This window comes from Pollachius pollachius, assembly GCF_949987615.1.
Source record: "Pollachius pollachius genome assembly, chromosome: 13".
NCBI classification, from domain to species: Eukaryota; Metazoa; Chordata; class Actinopteri; order Gadiformes; family Gadidae; genus Pollachius; species Pollachius pollachius.
In genome coordinates this window covers 19,536,149-19,562,090 of record NC_136946.1, presented here as the reverse complement: position 1 = coordinate 19,562,090, position 25,942 = coordinate 19,536,149, and the positions used below count along the sequence as shown (strand labels likewise).

The window sequence follows — 25,942 nt, the reverse complement described above, 5'->3', positions numbered from 1 at the left end:
TAATCATCCACACACACCATGGTGTTATACAATAAGTGACTTTCTCTTGGACGCCGCAGGAAACCGCTGCCCTGACAGAGCTCCATACGTCCACACAAACCTTGCCGCCCCTTGGTCATGACGTCTCAGGGCCACGGGAAAGGCACTCAGACGTCACGAAAAGAACGCCATCTGGGTTTGCAGCAGGGTGGCATGTGCACATCGTGTTTTGGGGAGAAAAATAATAGGATGCTACCTATTTTTTTCTAAATTGGTGACTTCTTTCAGTGACACTGATAAAGTGGCATGTATTACCATGTTAACGATCATTTATGACAAATTACCACATAAAACAAATAAAAGGATTTTGGGTTCACTGGCTCTTTAAAACCCTGCTGAATAAGGAGCATGGGGAGAGATGAATCAGGGCCTTGATGTTCTAACATCGTGGTTCTCTGCTGTTGACATTGGAGAACCAGTTGTCACTTTTAGAGAGTCACAGAAATGCAATACACACTGTTTAAACATGTGGGTCTAAACATGCCATTGTCCTCTAGGTGATGCTGTGACACACAAGCTAAAAGGATAACAGGGGGATTCATGGGAGAAGAAGTAGTGGGATGTTTTGAAGATGGGAGTCGATACAGTTCATGGCTCTCGCTCCCCACTCTTCTGTCCCATGGGATCTCAGTGCCAAAATGGAAGCAAAAACATTCACAATAGTGTTGTTATTTCTAAGTGCTTATTAACAGAAGCGGTTATGGACGATAAGGTTGAGCTGGGAAACCGTCCGGACAAGACTGGTGAAGAACAAGCAAGCGTGCCTAGAACATACATCCGGAATATTCTACAACCGCACCAGACCAACTGAAACAAGACTCACACACAGACACATGAACACCTAAAGACACCAAAACTGTTTTAAAGCACACCAGGCTAAACATTCTACTAATACAAACACGGCAATTTCTGGAGTCTTCCTCAACCCTTGCCCAAATAGTTTTTTTCCAAAATAAATTAATCAATTATTTGTAATCAAACTTTACTGGAAACAAAGGCAAATAGTTAAAAAAGGTAAATATTCTGTTGGGTGGACACATCTTATTTTCTGCACGGATGCGATAGCACTTCACTAACTGTGTTCACCCTTCCTCTCTTTATATTGGCATTGGCTTTCATCATTTGTAGCTTTCATCTGTCTTTCAACTTTTTTCTTCCCATCCTCACTGAAGATTTGAGTCAATCCAAACCAGAAGACAGGCAGGCAGACAAAAGTAGGGCAATTACTTAAAGCCTTTAAAAAGCAGTGTGCTTAACTCATCTTGTGTCGTATAGCAGCACAGTGATCGCCACATCACTGTACCTGATTCCCAGCATGCCTCAGCCAGAGTGGGAGGGGCCAGTAGCGAAAAGTTTGGGCGCAGGTGAGGGGGAGGAGTTGAAGTGGAAAAGAGAATGGGCACTGAGAGGATAAAGGATGGTTAAAGGAAAAGAAGCGTTGTAATCTTACCACCAATGGGGGTAGCAGACTGAGATCCTTATTCATTAAGCCCATTGGTTGGGGGGAGGAGGGGGGGGGGGGGGGGGGGGGGAGAGCGGAAAACGGAGGGGGAAGGAACAGCAGATTAAACCAGATGAATTATGGGGGCGTTAGCAAACAAAGCAGTATGGTAGTTAGAACACCGAACACGATGGGAAGCCATCCCAACGTCCCACATCGAGAATGATGGCGAGGCTTGGAAACAAAAAGCCTTAAAAATAAGGGACACTAAAACACACACACGCTCACACACAAACTTGTTGCAATGTCCACACACACAGCACTGAAGCAGCAGCTGCGGGCAATGAACCAGGAAGAGCGGTGCATGATGGGACTGCTGGATTGCCACGTGAATGAAAGGGAAGCCCGTCCAACAAGAGGAAATGCGAAGCAATGCACCAAAGTAAAAATGCAGAGAACGCACGCACACGCACACACACAAATTACTGTCCATCTGTCCAACCCATTCCTGAACTTATCCCTGTGCTGTTCCAAGGTCCCGCCATCTGCTCAGGGGCCTCTTAAATACACCTCAGACCAGATAAGCACGGTGCACTGACTACTCTGGCCTTGCGGCGCATCAGCCGGCCTCTCTGTCAACCTGGGGATGGCGTGCCTATCGAGCGCCCCCCCCCCCCCCCCCCCCCTCCGGTGGCAGCTCTCTTTACTGCCGGTGACTGCAGACTGGAAGGCGGGCGGCCATTCGTCTTAGCTTTAGCGCTGCGGTACTTTTCGGCAAGGCTCAGCGTTTCGCCGCCAGTCACAGTGACGGGGGCGGAGGCTGCGGCCATTCAGCTGTCGGACCCCATGCAGTCACACGCGTATGCGCCACAACGCACGCACACACACCCGAAAACAACCCACAGAAATAATAAATCACGACATGTATCAGAATGAGAGTGACAGTATGCCCACTGTGGTACACAGGAACAACGATACAGAGTCACACACGCAGGCGCGCGCACACACACACACACACACACATTCTGGACCTGACAGACAGGACAGAATACCTGGCGTGCAATCCGATTCGTCAGAACCTGAAGGCATAAGAACATTTATATGGAGGGTATTGTGAGCGCAGAAACCAGCAGGCACACATATTATTCCAGAAAGAGTTTTCGCTCATGCTGTAGACACGCGCACCTACGTTTGCTAACTTTTTGTGCAATTCTAGCAGACGTGTTTGCTGTCTATAGGTTCATATATGTAATCTGTTTAACGGCGACAGAGCGTATAGGGTCAGTGATTCAACGAGGAAATTAGGTTTGGCGTGGCAATGAGTGTGAGCGTGAATGACTAGACTGACAGCGTGCGTGTGTGTGAGAGAGAGAGAGAGAGAAGGTATGATGGTGTGTGTGTGTGTGTGTGTGTGTCTGTCTGTCTGTGTGTGTCTGTCTGTGTGTGTGCGCGTGTGTGTACATACGTTGTGACTGGGACACCATCTTGGTGCGGGTGCGGCCCCGGGAGTCCACCTGGCTGCTGATGGTGGCGCTGGGGGTGGACAGAGGCTGCTTGGTCCTCAAGCGGCCTGCAGGGGTTACACATTGTCTTTAGCTGGCATGGTCACCACATTCAGTCATCTCAACATAAAGAAATCAAAATTAAAAATAGTATTTTCATTTATATATATATATATATATATATATATATATATATATATATATATATATATATATATATATAAAATCATATTATATATTGTTTTCATTTATATATAATATATGTATAGATGGAAAATTATAATCTATGCCTATATAAATATTCATATATAGCTGAAAGATAAGCAGCTATAAGTGAATATAAATCAATGTCTGCAGCCAAGCCACCACTAACACCATGAGCACCATTGTTGGCCTAACCAGCGTTAACGATCAGGGCCGATAGTTATCAGGTTTGAGGAGTATGAGCACTCTTAGGAGGGAGGAATGGTGATAACTTGCTTGTACTCCTACAAGTAGGAGCTGGATCAAAATCACATGACTGATTGGTTCACCATTAACGAGCGATTTTAGACTCTGTGAGACTTGATAACTAAGGGCACAGATAACAAACATGGGTCCCCTGTAAATAGCTAATGAAAATGTTCCACTAGCTATTTACAGCTAGCTAGAGCTGTTTCTAACAAAGCATTACAAACATGTCAGTCAGTTATCTAGATCACATCGCCTATGGGCTGATACAATACCTCCAAGATTAGATCTATACCTACACAAGCTGACACTAATGGATGCATCAAGACCCCCCCCACACACACACACACACACACACACACACACACACACATACACACACACACACACACACACCCCAATTTATGACAACCTTACCATTGTCTGATCTGGTCCCTACAGGCACATACAGAAACAAAAGGTTGTATAAGCCTCAATATTTCTAATCATCGTACAAAACACAGCCCTGACCTATGGCTGGGCGATATGGACCAAAACTCATACCTCGATATCTTCAAGCAGAATATTGATATAAGATAAATATCGATATTTGTCGACGGGGGAGGCGGCGCGCCGATTTACCATTACTATTCCTACCGTTCGGAATTAAATACAGTTTGATGGTTGAATAAACCGGGGACTAGACACTGCCTCCGCCTCGTATTTGAGAACATTATAATATATAATATCACGGCCAATAGCTGTGTGCGCATCCGAAATATTATGAATCGTAACGACTGCGTGGGGGGGGGCGTTGCTAGGTTACTTCTTTATGTTTTATGTTTGGGTCTCGCAGAGTGAGAAACCTTGAAGTTAGTTACTGTGGAGTTACCGTTTGATGGTTGAATAAACCCCTACGGAGCCGTTGGTCTTTCACTTACTAACAAGCTCCTCGGAGCCGCTTGTGCCAGCGGACTCCATGTTTTGCGATTTCAAAAAGTGACGTGAGTGGAAGGGGGGGCAGAGACTGTGTGTGTGAGCCGGAGGCAGAGCGGGAGAGACATAAGCAGAGTTGAGTACGAAATAGCAGGCGGCAGGCGCGTTTCGAAACTGCTGTTATTTGGAACAAATGTGCTGTAATTTCAACGCAAATTAAATTATATCGATGTTGACGATATGGTCTCCTTCCATATCGCGTTTGAAAAAATATCAATATATTTTAAATATCGATAAATCGCCCAGCCCCACCCTGACCTTTATCTAAGAACTACACAGCAGTACGTATCACAGTCAATGTGAACTGAAGCTTGCAAACAGATCAACCAAGAGTTATTTGCTTTAGTCTTAATAAGTCCAACCCAAAGCCTCTAGGCAAACCGTTAAGTAGTTTAAAACACACTTATGTTCAGTAAATGTCAAATGTGTATGCAACAGGTTAGGCTGAGCTATAAAAAACATCAAGGGTGATGGATGAAAGACAAACACCAGGGGGTGCTGTGGCACTAGATCACAATGACTGGTTAAGATGGATCTGAGTGGACGGATGGAGGCGGAGGAGAGTAAAAAAGGAGAAGTGGGGGGGAGAGAAATTACAAAAGAAAAGGCAAAGCATTGTGGGTGACAGAGGGCGGGGGTCTGAAAGAGTGAGATGATCTTACCATCCGGTTTATCAGAGGCATCATCTTAAGTGGCAGAGAGAGTGAGAGAGAATGGCGAGAGAGAGAGAGAGGTCGATAATGATAAAGAGGAAGAGAGAAAGAAAATAACCATGGAACAAAAAACAGTGCAGGGAAAGAAAACAAAAGGACGTCCGGAAAAACCAAAGAACAAAAGAAAAACGAAAAAAGGGGGAAGTGAAACAGAAGCCGAAGGAAGGACCAAGAGGAAAGGAATAGGGGAGAGGAGGAGGAGAAGAGCACAGTGTGTGTGTGTTAGTTACGTAACCCCCTCTGCGTCCTAGGGTGAATCATGCAGGTGCAGGGGCCACGCCCGTCACACACAGTCTCCAAGACAGGTCAACCCACCCACCCACCCACACACACACACAGTCCCCGAGATGGGCCCACCCCCCACCCCCCAACCACCTACACACACACAGACAACACACACAGTCGGAGTGCATAGAACACGCATGCACAGAGAACATCCAACACAACAACAGAAACAACACAAAACATGGGAGTGACACACTTAAAGGCACCGGAACACAAGGAGAAGGTCAAGAGCCACACACAGGGAGAAGAAGGGAGGGAGGAGACACACAGGGAGAAGAAGGGAGGGAGGAGACACACAGGGAGAAGAAGGGAGGGAGGAGACACGGAGAGAAGAAGGGAGGGAGGAGACACACAGGGAGAAGAAGGGAGGGAGGAGACACACAGGGAGAAGAAGGGAGTGAGGAGACACGAGAAAAGAAGGGAGGGAGGAGAGACAGAGAGAAGAAGGGAAGGAGGAGACACACAGGGAGAAGAAGGGAGGGAGGAGAGCAGGGGAGGGGCTTGGTCGATAAGAGGAAAGAGCAGGACAAGTGAAAAAGGAGAGGAGTGGAACAGAAGTGGGGCACGAAAGCATTGGGAGGAAGTAGTGAAAACGGAGAGGGGGGGATGAGGAGAGAGGAGGAGAGGGGAGGAAATGGAAGAGGAGATGGATCGGACGAGAGGGGAGGGTTTGGGGAAAGAGGAGAGGGGCGAAGGAGACGAGGGGAGAGGGAGAAGAGGATAGGAGAGGAGGAGAGGGTTGAGAGGAGAGGAGGGGAGAGGGGGAAGTAGAAGAGGAGAGGAGGGGAGAGGGTGTAGGGGAGAGGAGGGGAGAGGGTGAAGAGAAGAGAGGGGGAGGGTGAAGTAGAAGAGGAGAGGAGAGGGTGAAGTAGAAGAGGAGAGGAGAGGGTGAAGTAGAAGAGGAGAGGAGAGGAGAGGGTGAAGTAGAAGAGGAGGGGAGGGGAGAGGGTGAAGTAGAAGAGAAGAGAAGAGGAGGGGAGAGGGTGTAGGGGAGAGGAGAGGAGGGGAGAGGGTGAAGAGAAGAGAGGGGGAGGGTGAAGTAGAAGAGGAGAGGAGAGGGTGAAGTAGAAGAGGAGAGGAGAGGAGAGGGTGAAGTAGAAGAGGAGGGGAGGGGAGAGGCGAGATAGAAAGAGTTGGGGCGGGAAGGGTGGGCGACAGTGCTAATCCAAGCTCCACTTCAAGGACGTGAGAACCCATCAGCGAAGACCGCAGTGCTGCTGCTGCGTTGGGTCCATCTCAAGGTTCCTGAGCACACGCCAGCCTCGAGCATACCTCTCCACCCCCCACCTCCCCCCACCCACCGCCACTCTGCCTTTAAAGGGCCCTTCAGAGGAGCACCGAGCTATTTATCCTGCTGATGGAGCGGCCCCATTGACAAATCCGATAAAGGACGGCCCGCTCCCACGCAGCCCGTTCGGCTGATCCGATTGGCTGTCTCGGCGGTGACTGACAGCGTCCCCTTACCCAGTGATGAATAGGAGCCGGGGGTCAGTCTGCCCGCCGCCCGGGCCTGGCCCATGCTCCGGTGCTTAGCGACCGCGGCCGCGTGCACATCCACGTCGCTACGGGAACGCTGCAGGGAGGCCGGCGACAGGCCAGGCTTTGACCCCACGCGGACTGATGGGAGGGAGGAGGGGGAGCAGGAGGGATTGGAGGTGGGGTGGGGTGGGTGGGTGGATAGGGGAGGGGGGGATATACACATCACAAAACGCATGCAAGCACTACGCACAGACACGGATACGCTTACATCCATTTACAGGGACAAGCATAACGGTATGTGTGTACAACAGAGTGGATGGAGAATGTATATCAAATCATAACAATATGTAGACTTCACTATACAAGACTGGACACGGGCAGATGTGAACGAGTTTGCAGGGGGGAGATGGGGGTCTGCATGGAAGACTGGGGTGTGTGTGTTTGTGTATTTGTGCCTGACAAACGGGTCAATGTGTGTGTGTGAAAGCATATTAGCTTGTCTATGTATGTGTTCGAGTATGCGCTTGATTGTGACTGAGAGAGACGGGTTGGTGATGAATAAGCTCATGGTGTGTGTGTGTGAGTGTTTGACTCACCTCTTCCTGGGGCAGCTGACCATTTGGAGGTTAGAGGGCGACTGAGAGAAGATAAAAGTAGGTCAGGACAGAAACAGAACAACAGTTTAAATCCTGATGCCCTTGGCCTCAGACTCCACACAAACTACAGTAATAGGTTACATAAACACGAACCAGAGAGACCGCTGTCTAAGTAATATATTACACAGTGTCTGGGAGACAAATATACCCCAGAGTCTGCTAAAAGCACTATTTCCCAGCGGTATTAGCTTGTTTGTTTATAAAATAAATTAATAAAGGTCTGCAGGGAAAATGGCAATTCTTAAAAATACATACTCTTTTACATAAATACTGCTGACAGAGAAGTATGTAACTATTAATTAAGGAGAATCTGAACAAATGTCATCTTTCCTGTGGACCCTGAGTGAGGTCCAGAGTATGATTAAGCAATTACCAGTCACAATGTTTCATGTGCATTTACTTTGTTGCGGCCAGCATACACACATTTAGTCTAAATCTCCTGATTTAGACTAAATGTGGGAATTCCTATCCTTTCAACTGTTTGAATGGAACAACTTCCGTAGACTCTTGTATACTCTTCCTGACTTGACATGGACCATCTGTTACATGAAAAGTGTTTTAAAACGGAGAGAGATCAGCTCAAACCCAAACACATGATACGGACAACGTTTTAGTGAGGTTGTTGGTCATATTTCTGTGACCTTTAGACAATATTTCCGATCTTTCTGTGTTATAAAGGCAATTGTTGGGTGAGGTTGTCGGTGAAGGTTTGCTGAGATAATGATGTCTCCCAGACGCTGTACGAGTGTTTCCGTTGTGTTAGCGCCTATGTGTGGGTGTGGTTGGCTGACGGCATGATGATGTGACGGGGGCTGGGCGGCGCGTGGACGTTACTTGAGGCTCTCCTGGGAGGAGGAGGAGGAGCGGTCGCTCTGGGGCAGGGAGGCCACGCTGCCGGAGCTGCGCAGGCAGGACTGCAGGGTGCGCTGGTACGACGGCTCAAGAGAGTTGAACAGGGCGTCGGTCTCTGACGGGAAGTGGTTCCTCAGACCCCAGTAGGCCCTAGGGAGGAGGAGAGGGAGGGAGGGAGACACAGAGCAGAGGGAGGGGGGAAGGGAGGGAGAGAGAGACAGAGCAGAGGGAGGGGGGAAGGGGAGAAGGGGAGAGAGATAAGGGGAGATGATTGAAGTGAGACAGAGAGAAGGAGGTTGGGAGAGAGGAGGGATAAGGAGAGTGTGAGAGAGTGAGTGTGAGTGGGAGAGGAAGGGGATAATAGAGAAACGGAGACATAGGTCTGGAGTTTTAAGTATTGCTAATTCGGTCGCAGATATTTTCCTGTTGTGGATACTGCGTGGTGAGTCTGTGTTGGAGAGAGAGTGTTGAGAAGTGTGCGACTGTGTTTGGGAGACAGAGGGTTGAGGAGTGTGTGACTGTTTGTGTGGGAGAGAGAGGTTGATGTGTGTCTTACTTGCGAGCTTCAACTCTAGCCTCAGAGTCTGCATCTCCCAGTCCCTTCTTGATACTGTCGACGAGAACTGCTGTGTGTCTGGATAGGATAAAGAATAAAAAAGAAACATACATGAGCAATTTCAACATTCAAATTCCTAGAAATCAATTGCAATTATCAAATGGAAATACTGCGCAAAAAAAAATGTAGGTAAGTGAACATAAATGATGGTATCGTTGTGTGTATGAGACCCGTATCTTGGGCTGAAACAGCAACTGGACTCACCTCTCCAGAGAGTGGGTCTGCCACTCCTGTAGCAGCAGGTCCAGGAAATCAAAGCAGCGCCTGAGAAACACACAGACAACGGATAGACCACGCATCAAGCATTTTTTAATCATCATCATCATCATCATGACCATTGTGGAGTTTCTTACCTTCGGACTGCCACAGACTTGCACGTACAGTTACTAGTGATGAGGGGTATCAGCCTGGGAACGTGCGTGTGCTGCAGAGAGGGAGACGGGAGAGAGAGAAAGAGTCAGAGAGAGAGAAGAGCACAGATGTATATCTTTAGATACAGTCAATAGCTATGATAACATCAAAAACTGTCATCATCTGTTTTACAGTAGCACTTGAGACATGAGAGCGAGAGTGAGAGCGAAAGAGCAAGAGGGCGAGAGCGAGAGGGCGAGAGCGAAAGAGAGAGAGAGGGTGAGAGCGAAAGAGAGAGAGGGCGAGAGCGAAAGAGAGAGAGAGGGTGAGAGCGAAAGAGAGAGAGGGCGAGAGCGAAAGAGAGAGAGAGGGCGAGAGCGAAAGCGAGAGAGAGGGCAAGACCGAGACAGAGACGGAGAACGAGAGGGACGGAGACAGAGAAAGACCTAGACAGAGAGTGCGTGTGTGTGCACATGCATGCATGTGTGTGTTTCTCACGCGTATGATGAAGCGGATGGCGAACACCCCCGACGTGGCCATGACTTTGGCACAGTTGGGGATGAGGTTGAAAAGGATGGGCACGATGGCCTCTGCTCCATGGTCAAACTTGTTCCCCAGCACCATCGACAAGTTGCTACGCACACACAAAAGGATGAGTCACAATATGGCATCTTGGAACAAATGTGTTACCGCCAACATCTTTATAACAATCAGTGTTTCTACATTGTTTCACAATGAATTGCACATGTACCTTCTTCCTAATATATTCATTTGTTAGATTCTCAGTAGCCATCCACTGAATAACTTGTCAAAAGGAAATTGCATCCATCAAGAGGGAGGGGGCAGTAAGGTGACGACTAATCTATGATCCAGCAGGCTCATGTTAGAGCAGAATTTGTTGGGGAAGATGGCAGCTTGGATAAGAGAAACGGCAAGGGGCGGAGTTACCCGGTACATTACAGAGATATTGTGAGGAAGAAAACTCACTCACATGGGTTGATGTGGATGAAGCTTTCAGAAGGGGAATTTAACAAGTGTATTTCTACAGTGGCAGACTACAAGGTGTAGATTTGATGCCTTTAAAGACACATTTTTTATGTTTTTTTCCCCTCCTAATTACACACCTACAGATCCCTGCCTGTCCAGCCACATGATTGGTTTTGCCAACATAAGGGCGAAATGCCCAGTCCACCGAGATTTCAACGTGAAAGATTTTAATCGAAAGACCTGTTGACCTGTGTGTGCGCGAGTGTGTACTCACGCCACGGTGATGCAGGCCTCGCGCACCACCTGTGAGCGCAGGTCCTTAGCGGACAACTTGAAGGCCCCGTCCAGCAGACGCAGGTGCTGGTAGAAGCAGTCGTAGTCGGCCGCACCGGCCACCAGCAGAGAGCGGACCTTCTTCATCTGGGTGGGTTGACGGACAGGACAAGAGAACCAATCAGTGACGAGAGCGAGAGAACGTTGAAGAACATTACCTTCACATTCATTCTGAAGCAATAGGATATCAAGTGATATCGGTTTTGTGATGGACTGGCTCAAACTGGTTTATTCCACGAGAAATATATTATTTGGAAAGAGAAGTGCTGCTGTGCACTATTTTATCACATGATGTTGCTCAAGGGGACCAATGTAAACCTGTAGTAGCATCGCTGTCGGGTCATTTGAGGACTACATTTGTTGGAGTCCTTAGTGGATGAGGTGCAACGCACAAATCAATGCCTACAGTTGGTAGCTCTGCCATCAGGGGCAGCTTCGGCATTAGTCCGTGGATAGAGTATGTGTATTACTCAGGAGAGAAAGAGTATAAATTAAGTTAATTTACCGTCTGAGTGCATGAGGATATGCTGGGGCGAGGTGTGTGTGTGTGTGTGTGTGTGTGTGTGTGTGTGTGTGTGTGTGTGTGTGTGTGTGTGTGTGTGTGTGTGTGTGTGTGTGTGTGTGTGTGTGTGTGTGTGTGTGTGTGTGTGTACTTACAGCAGCGGCCCTCTGGTCCCAGTCGTGTTTGTCGTCAGAGCAGATCTCGCGGATCTTGTTCAGGTTGTCCTCCAGGTCCCTGGCCGAGTAGATCTGCAAAGGAATGGGAGGAAGTGATGAAGTAGTTCCAGTGTAAAAGCGCGAGAGTCATTAGATGCCCTGGACTACATATCACCGTCTGCAACCCGTTAACTATTGCTCCAGGTAGCGACTGCCCTGGGTGCCTTAAATGGAATGTGAGACTGTTTCAGAACCCTTTAAGCCTGCTAGTTATTAAAACGTATTGACATGAATTTGAGTCAAGCAGATGACTTTTTCAGATGTATAAAAGTAATTTTGTCACTTCCACTAAACTATATTCTCATACGTGTGTGTGTGTGTGTGTGTGTGTGTGTGTGTGTGTGTGTGTGTGTGTGTGTGTGTGTGTGTGTGTGTGTGTGTGTGTGGGGTAATAACCTGCACTTGGGGGACATCTGTGAAGGCCTTGATGAAGTCCTCCTCGTCGATGCCCCCGGCTCCTCCTTCCTTGGACGCTGGAAATGTACAACAGAGTAAAGGAGAGTAAATGATGAGTTAACGTGTGCACGAGTGTATACAAGCTGCCCATAAAACAAGCAGTTATAGACGTCTGCATGGGTTTGTTTAATTCAGTTTGGAATGGCCACAGAACACGCAGATGAAGCCTGCGTTATGAGCATCCTGCCTGTAATGGCTGCTTAGACAAAGCTCTCTTGGGACTAAGGGTTTTCTAGAACAACCAGACCCTCTGTGTGTGTGTGTGTGTGTGTGTGTGTGTGTGTGTGTGTGTGTGTGTGTGTGTGTGTGTGTGTGTGTGTGTGTGTGTGTGTGTGTGTGTGTGTGTGTGTGTGTGTGTGTATGCGCGCAAGAAAAGAAGACGAACAGAACAGGGGCGATGTGACCGGCTGTGTGTACATGTCTGACAGATTGAAGTGAAGAACGGCACAATGCTACAAAAGGTTGTCACCCCAAATACAACATGGCCGCTGCAGAGCTGGGCTTTTCTCACGCTCTGACCTCAATATTATGATGCAGAGGGTTTACCCCAACACATGACACATTCTTTCTTTTGTGGGCCTGTACACAAAATATTTAACAGCAAACCAATGCCAGGTCAGCCTCCGCTGGCTCTGTGGAAACCAAACATTACAGCAAGGCTTTGTTGACCACTAGGCTTAGCGCTAAGCTCTGAGCAGGTCCTTGTTTTCTGCGTTACTGTTTTTGCCTTGGAATGACGACAGCATATTCTCCCTCTCTCCCTCTCTCTCTGCGTAGGCGGTAGGAACTGGCAGAATGTGTGGGCGGGATCTGTCATCTGAATGCTCATTACTGCTCGAGACTGGACACAGAGGGGTTGGGTGGCCAAGCATCAATGAAAAAGAGTTGCATCAAAATGATGCAATGTATGAATTAAATGGGAAAACCAACTGAAAAACTAAACTAATCAAATACCACTGTTGGTGATCCGGGTTTAAAATAAGTTTGCTTGGCATAAAAAAAGAGCAGTAGTAAAAATAGTATAAGCCAAAATAAATCCAAGTGAAGCTAATATATGCTACGCCTTGCAGCCATCCCTCTGCAGTATAAAGTGACATTTCTATCTCATTGTGGCTATACTCATATATATATATATATATATATACTGACTATATATATTGATACGTGTGAGATATTTTAATTTTTCTACTGACTCTGTTGCACATTTTATATTTGAACTTTGTACAACACGTAATAAACGAGGCGGGTTGGCAAAGAGGATGTCTGCAACATCAAACAGCGACACCAGTCTCATTTCCTTCAGTCTAACCCCAGATCACGGTGGGGGAGGGCCTGGGGACAGTGCCCTTCTCAAAAAGGCTGGCTAACCAGATTTCCTGAGGCAATGTTGAGCAATTCTATTGTTGTGTATGTAGCCGACCGACTAAATGTCACGGTCCTAGATCCCCGGGTAAACGTGTTAAACATCTCATTGAAGACTGCTTGTGCAGAGGACATGCAAGTAATGTACCTTAAACCCAAACTGACTGTGTGACTGTTTGTGTGTGCGTGTGACATCCTATTGCTGGCACTGATACGTCCAAAAAACAAGCCTCGGATCGACCGTGGGGTTGTGGAAACAGATTTATTCTGACAGAGGCAAAATAAGATCGGGGATGCAGAGAAATCAATAGGGAGGGAGAGAGAGAAAGAGAGGTGGAGAGAGAAAGAGAGAGATAAAGAGAAAGAGGTGGAGAGAGAAAGAGAGGGAGAGAGAGAGAGAGAGAGAGAAAAAAAGAGGGATAAAGAGAAAGAGGTGGAGAAGAAAGAGAGGGAGATAGGGATAAAGAGAAGAGGTGGAGAGCGAAAGAGAGCGAGAGATAGAGAGGGAGAGAGAAAGGGGGAGCGAGAAAGAGAGGGAGAGAGAAGGAGACAGAGAGAGAGCGAGACAGAGAGGGACAGAGAGACAGAGAGACAGAGAGACAGAGAGAGGTGGAGAGATGTAGAAGGAAAGGAAGAGAGAGATAGAAAGACAGGTAGAGAGAAAGAGAGGGAGATAGAGAGAAAGTATCAACCAAAGCCTCAATGCGCCAAAGGAGTTTTGTTAACACCCAATCATTGATCATGGTTTATAGATTACAGCACTATCAGGGGTATTGGTACAAATGTAGCGAAAGCAAGGCTATGGCTTTGCTCTACATTTAGAAAGTGTATTCTAACAGCCAGGTCCAGCAACACTGAGCTAGTTTGTGTGCCATAGATCGTGCTGCATTATCAATGTGGGTTCCAAATTCTATTAAAATGTATGGCATGTGGGCCTTTATTTTAACTGAAAGGAATAGCAGACGTCTGACAGAACAATGTGTACTTGATGAACAGTCATTCAGGATTCCTGCCGGTAAAGAAAAATGGTATTACCGACTATTATGCTGTGAATAAAGGAAATATGGGAAGGTGTGACAACCATTGTTATTGTTGAAATGAATGCAGAGGCTTATTCTGCACATATGGCAGATTCTAAAGAGCCCTGCTTGATAACACCTAATGGACATGGCTGTAGCAAAGGTACATATCTGGAGAGAATTGTTTCGTAATTCATATACATTTCAGTCCAGTAACAAGTCTTTCAAGTGTGCTACAAATTTAAAATTGCAAAAGCATTGCATTCACCAGACCCATTTGGTGCTGGATTCCTGCGTCTACTTCAGAAAGCATAACCAAAATTCAAACCGAAGCTCCTACACATAAAGCTAAAGCATGTACACTATGATTAACCAGGTAACCATCCTCTTAAACATGCATGTACACCCTGATCTACTCGGGAACCAGCTTAACCAATGCAAGGCTGCTGTGATTTACCTGATACCCATTTTCTAAGCCATGGATGGGTAACTTGCTAGGGGCAATGGCAGCCACAAAATAGAGAACTCCTCCTCCATGGTGCCCACTCACACCTGCCGTCTATTTTTAGAGCTATAGGACCTCTAGCTCTTAAACCATTGTAATAAAGTCAAAAGTTACCGTTTCATTTCGTTTTGTTTGACATGCTTATGTTGCATCACTGATGTCACATCAAGTGTAATCTCACAAATCAGACTATATATTGATATCTATAGTCTGAGTGTAAAGTCTGACGGCAGAAGCGCTCAAATCAGGGTGACTTTGTCCACACCTTGCAATTTGTTATGAACAATTGTGTTGCTGGAAGCAGTGCTCTGTAAGTGTGTGATATCCAGCACTAGCTTCATCCACTCACGCAGATGAGTTTTCTTTGGATAGAATCTCTCCGTAACAAAGTAGTGGTGACCCTGCCCCTGGCAGTCCCACGTCTAGCCGCTTCCCCAGAACGTATGGACGGCTGGATTCCAGACGAAATCAGGGGTGAATAAAGGTGTGTGTGACTGTGAGAGGATGTACCCAGCTTGGAGCCGGTGGCGCTGGGCCGGCGGGCGGCCGCAGACTCTGCAGGCTTCTTGGGGACTTTGGGCACCTTGAAGGCGGCCTGGCCCGAGGACGGCCGGTTCCCGTCCACGCTGTCGTCATCCTCGAAGCTCCGGTCTGAGACAGAGACAGATAGGAAGAGAGAGCGGGAAAGGAAAATGGGTAAGTATTGAAATTGGTATAATGGATAGTAAACGTTAAAAATTATTTCCAACTGCAAGGGAGAAACAGATCCTTTTTAGTGGGTCGAATTATGGTTGAAGATTGGCCTAAAATTAACATATGTTGACAAAAGGAAAACATCAAATGTAAAGAAGACTTGATTGTAGATTCTTTTCTGATTGAAGCATAACTAAAGGATTGGATTAAGTCCTGTTTGTTTCTTAATGACCTTTACATTTTCTTATTTAATCTCCACAGAGGCGAGGACATAATAAAGTCGAGATGTAAGGGTCAGAGCTTGGTCAGCAATCCATAAAATCAATACTACTCACCCCCCAAACAACCAAAACCACAAACAGGCCTTGCTTTTTGAAAGTACTTTTGCAATGCTGCATCTTAAATAGCCAAGGACACACACCACACACACACACACACACACACACACTAATAAAGCAGGTGTGATAGCTAGCATGAATCATCTTATTGCTAGCCTTAATCAATACAAGCTAGCACTGATATGTTATGAATCTAACATAAAATAGAGATAGACAGAGATTGACACACAGACATTCACTCAACCTCACATACACAGAGCCAGCCAGACTAGAGACTGATGATCAAAGTGCTAGCATGAGAATGCCGTCGCACTCCTGTTGCTCTGACAACAAGCTGTGCAGCATGGAGAAATGCGCCAAAGCCACCACCCCACACCTTGACTTATCAGCGACTTTACTGCACACACACACTCAAAATAAATCAATGGCTGCATTGAAATGCACACATGCACGAGGCTGCCTGTCACAGTGCACACAGGTCTCCACCAGGAACGTTGCCACCCTACGATGACCAGCGAGATGCTAGGCAGCGTTGCAGGTCTAAAAAAATAGAGGACGTCAAAGGAAAAGCCAGTAGTCCATCCAAACGACATACCCTCTCTGGAGTCACGGTCACAGATACGTTGACAGATGAGACGTCTCATATCTCCTGGACGGTGTGTTGTGGTGGTGGGTCGCTCACCCCTCACCCCAATTTACTTCTTCCCCCGAAGTGGACCTCAACACATAGAGACATGCACGACAGTGTTCCTCACACACGCACATGCACACGCACACACACACACACACACTCTAACAGCCGTGGAGGATGCTACATGCACACCTAACGCTACGGTGTCGGAAGCAGAACTGCTATACTAATGCCGGCATTTTCGATTTCTCTCCCTCTCCCTCCTTCTCTCTCACACCCTAAACATCACTCCTCCTCCTCCGCAGCCTCACAGCCAATCACTGGCAAGATGACATCATGGTGAAGCAGCCAGTGCGGAGGCTGTATGCGTGTGTGTCTCTGTGTGTATGCGCGAGAAATACCCTGTCAGAATGAAAGAGGGAGCGAAAGAGCGACACCCGTGGAATATTAATGTCTTGATGCTGAACCTGCCCAGTTCATTACCATTGAAACCACAGAACACACAGCCAAGCACAGCAGCCACCCTTGCTAGTAATGCCGTAACCCTAGAATTACTGCTAATTGTCTAGCCATGCACACACAAAAAAATAAAAAGGCAGATAGGGAGGAGTCTGTGTGTGAGTGTGTCAGGGGGGTTAAAGCCAAACCCCTCCAGCTGAGACCTTCTATATATATATATATATATATATATATATATATATATATATATGAACTGCAAAATAGTTTCACCCTAACACATCACTCTAGACATTAAATATATACACCCTTTAGCTGTTGTGGGGTGCATTGAAGACATCATTAAGTTAATTCATTTTAGATGACACAAATAGCATCACATTGATAATTCCACACAAACTGTCAGCATCTATTGGATGCTGAGAGTAGCTTCTGGCTAATGCTAACTGTTAACTTTTTAGTGAGAAGTCAGCCATCATTTGCAGTGTAAGAATATACAAGCAGCATTAGCATATCCTCCATAACAGAGACACAGCGGGGTCTGTGTCAGGCTGCTCTCTGTACATAGACATAATGTACCATAGAGAGGGAGAGAGGCAGGGGTAGAGAGAGAGAGAAAGTCATGGGTGGGTGGCAGTAAAGGAGATCAATCATGGTGAGCAGACTGCTCGCATGCTGTTGCCATGGTGACCTGCACGGGCCAGTTAAACAGCAGCGAATAGAGCAGCAGGTAGAAATATACAGGCATGCTCACTTTAATTCCATCCCGCAGCAGGATTTGTTCTTGTTGCCCATTCCCAAACTTATTTTGGGAATGAAGGTGATGGTGAAGGTAAAACACACACACACACACACACACACACACACACACACACACGTTTCATCACGCTGAACCAAACTGCGTTTCACGCTGCGGTGCACCAAGCTGCGTTGTCATGGAAACCCCTGCCAGACAAGCCATCTACGGGTAGTTTGAGTCGGTGGTGTAACAGAACCGGGAGAACGGATTTGGTATGGAGGCCATTGAAATGCGTTTGTAGCATTTTGGCTAATGTTTACTGAAAATTGCTAATCCACAAAGGAATAATACTTCTGCAATTTCCTGTACTGACAGAGGACAAATAGATTCCACTCACACTCCCATTCAAGTTACAAGAAAGGTCAAATCAAATCCTCATTACTCAATAATAAAACTCACCCAGACCACTAGGGGGCAGCCCTTCGTCAGCCAAACAACAAAATTCTGCCTTCATTGAGCTCTTGCAGAAAGAAACATGTGCGTGCGTGTGCGTGTGTGTGTGCATGCGCGAATGCCCGTGCGTGTGTGTAGATCGATGGATGGGAGGGAAGCGAGAGCTTGTAATCGGCTTTAGAACTGCAATACCGCGCCAAGTTTTCCATTCTCACCAAGGTCCATGTGTCTGTGTCATGCATGCTTGGTGTGTTGCCAGAAACTACAGCCAATCATCCAGGCTAAGACCAAAGCCAATAGTAGAATGAGTGTTGGTAAAGTTGGTCACATGGCTATGAGTCCAATCAAAAAAATCTTTGAATGGATCAGGTCAGTCATCGGGGGAAAGAACCTGGATGGCCACAGACAAATGTGGTAACTTTTCTAAATAAATGTTCTTTTTTTTCTTCTTTATGAATGTTTTCACACATACCCTTTTAAAAACAAGTGTTATGACAGATCCATGGGTAGACAAGTAAACAACTGATGATTTGGCTCAGTCCATTGGTAATACTGCATTGTAACCAGCAATGCAAAATCAAGATTCTACACTACAGAAGATCTGGGGATGCTGTGGGGACGGACACACACACACACACACACACACACACACAGAGTCTGCAGAGGGGATTAACCATAACATTGGGATGGAAGCTTTGCCATGGCAACAGGCTCTCATGAAAACGGGGTCATGCCTTCCTCTGCAGAGACGGAGGAGCACTGGAGCGGAATGACTGTGTGTTTGTTTTCTGACAGTGCATTCCAGTACGCGTTGCTGTTGCTAATGGTTCTGTGTCTTCAGCATAATAACTACATTTGGTATCCTATAGAAATTGCGTGGCCATCTTAGGGGTCTAACAGGGATTCAAACAAAGAAACCGTTTCACACTGGGTCGAGTGAGATTAATAAAGAATAAATCGACATCATCATTACTTTCCAGACAAATTGAATATTGGAATTATTTGAGCAGCAATGTCTGTATGTGGACGGCGGCTTTAAATAATTAAAAAGGTCCAATACAGTTTACCCCATATTCTGTCCCACTTATTGGCCCACTCAAAAAAGGAAGACATTTAACAGAATCCATCCACACACACATATATATACCCATTGCAGGAATATGTCCTTTTATATGAACATACAATGGCCGCTTTCAGCGCCAATCAAAACTAGACATTGAAAGGGAAGGGCTGTGTCCCTAGCCCCCGCACAACTGGACCACCTCGTAAAGATAATTCCACTGGGATATTGAAATGCATACCAAGCCCCCCTGGACTGGAGTGATGTAAAATAAAAAATAAGCCGTCGTTGGCCAGTTTGCCAGTGACCCCACTTTGGGGTCTCGGCATTGATGCAACCGCAGTAAGTCTAAACCCACAAGCAGAAGGCTGCAGAGGGGAAGGGCAGGACCCAGCCCTGCCCTGCTCCCGCTCTGCCTGGCTGGCGGCGAGTCCCAGGGGGTCCGCCGGAGAGGGAGTGATAGAGGGTAGACAGCCAGGCAGGAGACAGGACAAAAGAATGGAGTTTGATAAATATTCAGTATTCATAAAAGAAAAAAGGGGGGTTCGCCTGAGCACTTCACAGCTAACAAGGATCCCGCGTTCTTCACCTTTGAGTTTTCGGTTCGGAAAATATGTGGGGACAAAGCGACCCAAATCAAATCAATAATATCCTGCAAAAAGTAATCTTTGAAGCAGAAGGGAAGCCACCTCTGAGTTCCATGATGCCGGTTTAATTAAACCACACAACCCCCTCCCCCCCAGCTCTCCCTCCCACACACACAAACTCCCAACCTGGATCTGTGTGAGAGCACTCAGGGTGAGTGGCATCGACACCAAGCTGATTTCATTCACCATATGCTGACAAGTCTTTTGTCTGTGTGCCAGGGTCCACATACATATGGGATTAAACACACACACCAAACTCACCATCGTCGTCGTCTCCCACCGCCATGGTAACAGCGTGTTATGGGGTTGAACCTCTGCGTGCTCTGTGTCTCTGTTCCCCCTCTGCGCTCTTGCCCTGTTCCCTTGGCTCTGCCTCTCTGAATCGCTGTCTCTCTGTGCTCTCTGGGGTGGGTGTGTGTGTGTGTGTGTGTGTGTGTGTGTGTGTGTGTGTGTGTGTGTGTGTGTGTGTGTGTGTGTGTGTGTGTGTGTGTGTGTGTGTCACGCTGAATCAGAGCAAGGCAGTGACAGGCACAGCTCCCTGACCTGGCTACTGCGAAGACCTCTTTCAGTTTTCTCCCCGGCTCTCTCGTCCTATCCCTCCGTCCCTCCCTCTCTCTCTCAACCCCATTACCGCTCTCTCTCTGTCACACCAACAGCTGCCCCAAAAACCAATGCCAACAGTGAGCCTGAACGGATGGTGTGGGGAGAGGGTGAAGAATAGAGCGCTGTGTTAGTTGGTGTTGCAGCTGATGGGGTGACTTTGTTATTCCCCCTCAAAAGGTTGAGGTCTGTGCAACCTTGAACAGCCTCAGAAACTAGGTGTCTCAGCTGTAACAAAGACACTGGAGATACAACAGTGACCAAGACACTGCAAGATATCACAATAATTAAGATATTACAAAAATGACACATTATGAAATGGAGATCCATATGTTTATTTTTTTAAACCTATCATGTTTGTTACAAGCAGGTGGGGTAACTGGGATAAAATATTGCTAATTCAGTGTAGGGCTGGTTGATAAATCAATATATATTGCGATAAAATTTGCGTCGATTAGCCTTTAATACATTTCCGATAAATCCTATGTACATTTAACAGAATCCATCAGTGACCCAGGGCAGTGCCCTGAGGCCGTGCGATGCGTTGATGCAGCACAAAATAGGCTGAATCTGTGAGTGTTGACAGGCCATAAAGGAACAGGAATATCCCTGTGGACAAAGCGCCTTCAGGTATTTTTTTAGGGCAAAAGGACCACGGCTATTGGACGCACGTTACCGGCTCCTCCCACTCACAACAACTCACGATGCCTTCCTGTGTGCTCTAAATGCTTGAGTTTGTCTACCATGCTACCATGCTGGCTTCAGCTTCCTCCAATCAGGAGCCAACAGCCCAACCCTACCGCTAGGCAAACGCCCCAAGATCGACAACCAACCAATGGGTCTGTTCAGCCATTACCCAAAAAGAAAATAAATCAAAGCAATACCAATACATAACCAGCTCAATAACGTACTGTACCGCTAAAGATATGACGCCAATAAGCAGCACGGTTGAAAAACAGGGCTTTAAGAAGCTAGTGAGAGTCATGCATGAAAAATGTTTACCATTTAACATATTTACCATTTTATTTGATCAATGTTCAGTATACTACCTCTAAAATGTTTAAGAAACAAGGCATTTGATGGGATGGGAATCATAGCAGTTGTTTACATTATTATTTGATTTGAATTATTCAGTGGCTAAGTAAAGCCACTGAATAATGTTGTTTCTGTTGAGTGTTTGTCACCTATTCGTTCTGATAATAAATACTTTTATCTTATAAACCATAATTAACCTTCTGGTTTCTTTGGGATCTGTCATAAGGAGAATACTCTTAAAACTGTAAATTTATCATTATACCGCGATAATCATCAACATCGATCAATATCATAAAAAACATATCTTGATATAATTGGAAAAAAAAGCAGGAGCGCATGCAATTTCAATATAGAATGACTTAATATGGATTCTCCAATCCGCTATAATGATTGTCAAGACTTGTTTAAAATCTGAGCTTAATAAGCCAGTTTCTCTGCTTTAATCAGAACAGTTGTCAGAATACTGAATAGAAATAACATTCGTTTTCAAGAGAAATCCAGGCGGATGCATTTGTATATGGGAGGTCGGGTTAGTATTGTATGGTTTGGGCTGATGGATTAGGCAGTGGATGCAATGAATTCCCTAGCACTTACCGATATGGATTCGAGCCAGCCGAGTGGGACATGCCCTGCACAGAGTGCTGATGTTGCTAGTATGTAATCTAGTAAAGGGTCACCTTGCAGCGCGGAAGCGTGGCCCGACACACAGAAGGCAGATGCCAGGTAATGTGAATAAACTGGAGGCAAGGGGATGACATGGGAGAGGTGAGGGTTAAATTAAACAGCCACCATCCCCCAACCCCCTTCCCTCATGCTATTCCCACTCGCTGCTATTGGATGCAGTATCATGGCAACTGTACACCCCCTGGCCCACAGTCACCCCCCCCCCCACTCCTTCTCCCCTTTCCTCCTTCCTTTCCAGCAAGTAAACAGGCTGCAGCACCAGCCCCCACTGCATGACGCAAGTTTAAAACACCCGTCCTACATCACCTTGGGGACCCCATGCCTCGTCAGAAATGACACTGTGTAGTTGGATCTATATATCTATATAGAAATATCTCCATTTTGCTATCTTTCTATATCTAAACATATATACATAACATTAATAACACTAATATAAAAACTGAGAAGTATTACAAACTAAAAATAAACATTTTCATATGCAACCATTGTTATTTCAATTTTGTCAACTCTCCAACATGGAGATCTGTGCATGAGATAATACTGTGTGACGGTGACCATCGTGGATCCAGCACTATTTCAAAAACACAAATTAAATAGAAACACAGCAATGCCCCCAGAGTTAAGGGAAATGTCAAATAACAGCAAGCCTCTCCTTTTTCTAGCCAGAAACATCCAACAGATACACAGCCACACACACAACATATAATCCCGTTAGGCCGCAGCCTTTAACCAAGGCTCACTGCAGTGTTGCCCCATGGACATCACCCGTCCATGGGGATGGGCACCCGAGCAGAGAGCAGGTATTCTCAGAGGCGAGAACCATAGAGCTCAATGTGGACGGACGAGAGGGAAAGGGACTCACCATGACTTGGGCTGAGCGCCATGTTGCCCGAGTTCAACGCGTCATCAAAACGGCCTAATAATGTCTGGAGCCTGGAGGGAGGGGAGGGGAAAGAGAGGGACAACACCAGGTTAGAGACGCATACACAAGGAGGCAGGGCTATCTCCACACACAAACATAAGAGCAGCCGGTGGATATCACCGTCTGACAGCAATCTATGTTGCATGCTAAAGTTGATACGCATCTGAAAACGCGACTAAACACAGACACTATACTCCTGACTCACAGAGCGGTGAGCGACCACGAGAAGCTAGACGTCTGCTCAGTGAAAGATGCGGGAGCAGCGTGTGGTCCACTGTCTGTCTGTCTGTCTAGATGTGGGTGTGTCTGAGATGTCACTCTCAAGGAGCAACAACGAGGCACGAATACCAAACTGGCGCTGTGCAGCAGAACAACACACACACACACACACACACACACACACACACACACACACGTATTTTGTCCAGTAATGTGATCGACAGCTAAAACAAACAGTAATGATATCCTTCTCAAAATGACAGTGTAGTTCAACACAATAGTCTGGCCTGAACAATAGCGAGGCTTAAACGGTATCCTTAAACAAGTCACGCACACGCCGGCAGCGGCACAAACAGCAAAACACACATCCAAGGGAAAAAACAAACCGGGCACGACCAAAGCAATGAAACAACAAGAGCAAACCCCCTCCTAAAGCATGCTACCCGATGGCTCCGTGCGACGATGCCAGTGTATCATACGACGAGAGCAGGGCATACGCACCGTCCCGGTCCTGTGTTTATGTGGCGTGTGCGTGGGGTTCTGGGGGCCGGTCCTCGGCAGACTGCCAGGCGGCTTAGCGGTTCCCGGTAAGTGACGATTAGCGTAGCGACGCAGCTTGACCGCACCGCTCCCTGCCGCTCATTAGCATTTCAATTTGGCCTAATGTCGCAATGAATTAGCCCCCTTTCTGTTTCCCTTCAGCGCCCCTCAGGTGCCCTCCTTTTATTTCCTCTGTGGCTTATGATGGAGGCTGTGGCGTCGCGTTAGCTCCCCGTGCTAACAGTGGCATGCCGGGCTCCTCTCACTGCCCTGGGCTCTTTGTATGCAGCACGGTGCAGTGGCTAGGAGAGGAGGAGGAGACGCACGCCACGGAGAGAAGGAGAGGGAGAGGGGGAGAGAGTGATAGACGGCAACAAACAGTATTGGGAGGGGGGTGTGGCATGGTACAGCCAGGCGACAAAGCACCAAGCAGCGTGTCGTAGATACGTAGTGCAAACAAACACACACACCGAGGACAGTTAAGAACACTCGCCTAAAGATTATTTTGTTATTGTTCTGATCAATTCAATTGGGATTAGTTTTTTCTGAATATTTAAATGCATGTGCACACGCTAGATTATATTCGAGAGAAAGAAAGAGAGACTGCGAGCTCGACAGACATGGGCCATCTGAAGTGCACTTCAAAGATTCAGGGTGCTTTTACATAATCTCCCTCACTGACCCTCCCCCCTACTCCTCCTCCAGCTATTCTCGTTCTGTCCATTATTCCTCTCCTCCCTGCCCCTTCTGGTTAACTACTTAGCACTTGAAGAAAGAACAATCCCTTCTTCCTCATCCATTTTCCCCTATAGAGGCTATCTCTCACCCAGAGGAAATATACAGAAAACTCCTTTCTACTCAAATATAATAAACATGATATTTATCTAAACAGCTATCGGTGTTGACTCTTTGTTAGTTTCCATTCTTTCAACGTATTTATTCATTTGAGGAAGGGGTGGAAAATAAATGTGAGCTGGACTCACAACCAGAATGTGGCTGCAGTTCTGCTTTCTAACCAGCAACAGGGCCGACACACACACACACACACACACACACACACACACACACACACACACACACACACACACACACACACACACACACACACACACACACACACACACACACACAACTACAAGGTGAGCCAAAAGAGGTTGGGCTATTCTGAGCCAATAGTATAAATTACCCTGTTGTGAGACACAGGCCTAAAAATACATTTGTGACAATGGAAGGTTTCTGTTCAGAAGCTTCCATGTAGGGTTCTATCATCACAGCACCGACAATCAAGGAACGAAACAGTGGTGGAAAACATCATGCAAAGATGTTCGAGATTCTTCACTTCCAATCCAAATACAAAAGAAAAAGACATGAGCGACATGGGAGCCGTGGACCTCACAGGACCATCCCCCTGCATTTGGAATGTGCTGCACACACACGGCTTGGAAGGCTTGGAAAGGCTTGGAAATACAGATTATTGTAGACCTTTGAAACATCTCCCCAAAACATAGCAGTTTACGGTTCAAAAAGACAAAAAGAGAGTGCATTTTATAAAGTCTGTTTCCTAAGTGCCACGAGCTGCTACGCTCTCTTCTGCCACAAAGTAGAAGCAATCGTCTGCAAATAACCTTTCCCCCCCATTCTTATCACATTCCAGTATAAGACGACTAAGCATGTTTGAGTTAAAGACTAGCGATGAATCATGACATTCATAAGCTTGCTAATCATACATACGTGTTCATAAGCGGGCTAGGCCGATAAGCCGAGAGGATTTATAAAATGTGAATTATATAAAAAATGTGATGTTTGCTAATGAGTGTTCATAAACTCCGCCTTTTTCTGAAGACACATGAATACAGCATGTTTTGTTAGGGGTGAGTAGTATGACCTGGAATTTATATCAGTAGCCGGTCCTTTATTTTGATAATACAAAAGTAAATGTTTTTGATAAAAAGTCATGTTTTTTATGAAACATGCTCAGGATAATGCATTCTCAAAAGCATTTATTTTTGCAAAAGATCCAAAGACCTTGAAATTAACAGTAGACAAAGAACACCAAAATGAGAAATGTAACTGAATAACAATAATGTTTATAATATTAAGTTATAAAAAAACACTAGAACTATGACAAAAGTAGCCATTCAAGTTCTTTGACATTAAATAATAGAGCACAAAACCAAAAGAATGAAT

The 25,942-nt window shown here is 46.4% G+C and overlaps 1 protein-coding gene across 1 annotated transcript in view; it reads right to left on the bottom strand.

The window, feature by feature from the left end:
- clasp2 (cytoplasmic linker associated protein 2) overlaps nt 1-25,942 on the bottom strand; it is a 65,116-nt gene that overhangs the window by 18,703 nt on the left and 20,471 nt on the right. The window contains 14 exon segments of the mRNA XM_079749254.1: nt 2,946-3,050; nt 3,850-3,867; nt 6,870-7,022; nt 7,481-7,521; nt 8,375-8,542; nt 8,949-9,026; nt 9,213-9,272; nt 9,362-9,432; nt 9,858-9,993; nt 10,621-10,766; nt 11,337-11,429; nt 11,793-11,869; nt 15,249-15,389; nt 22,937-23,007. Of these exon segments, the coding sequence (XP_079605380.1) occupies nt 2,946-3,050; nt 3,850-3,867; nt 6,870-7,022; nt 7,481-7,521; nt 8,375-8,542; nt 8,949-9,026; nt 9,213-9,272; nt 9,362-9,432; nt 9,858-9,993; nt 10,621-10,766; nt 11,337-11,429; nt 11,793-11,869; nt 15,249-15,389; nt 22,937-23,007 (1,358 nt within the window).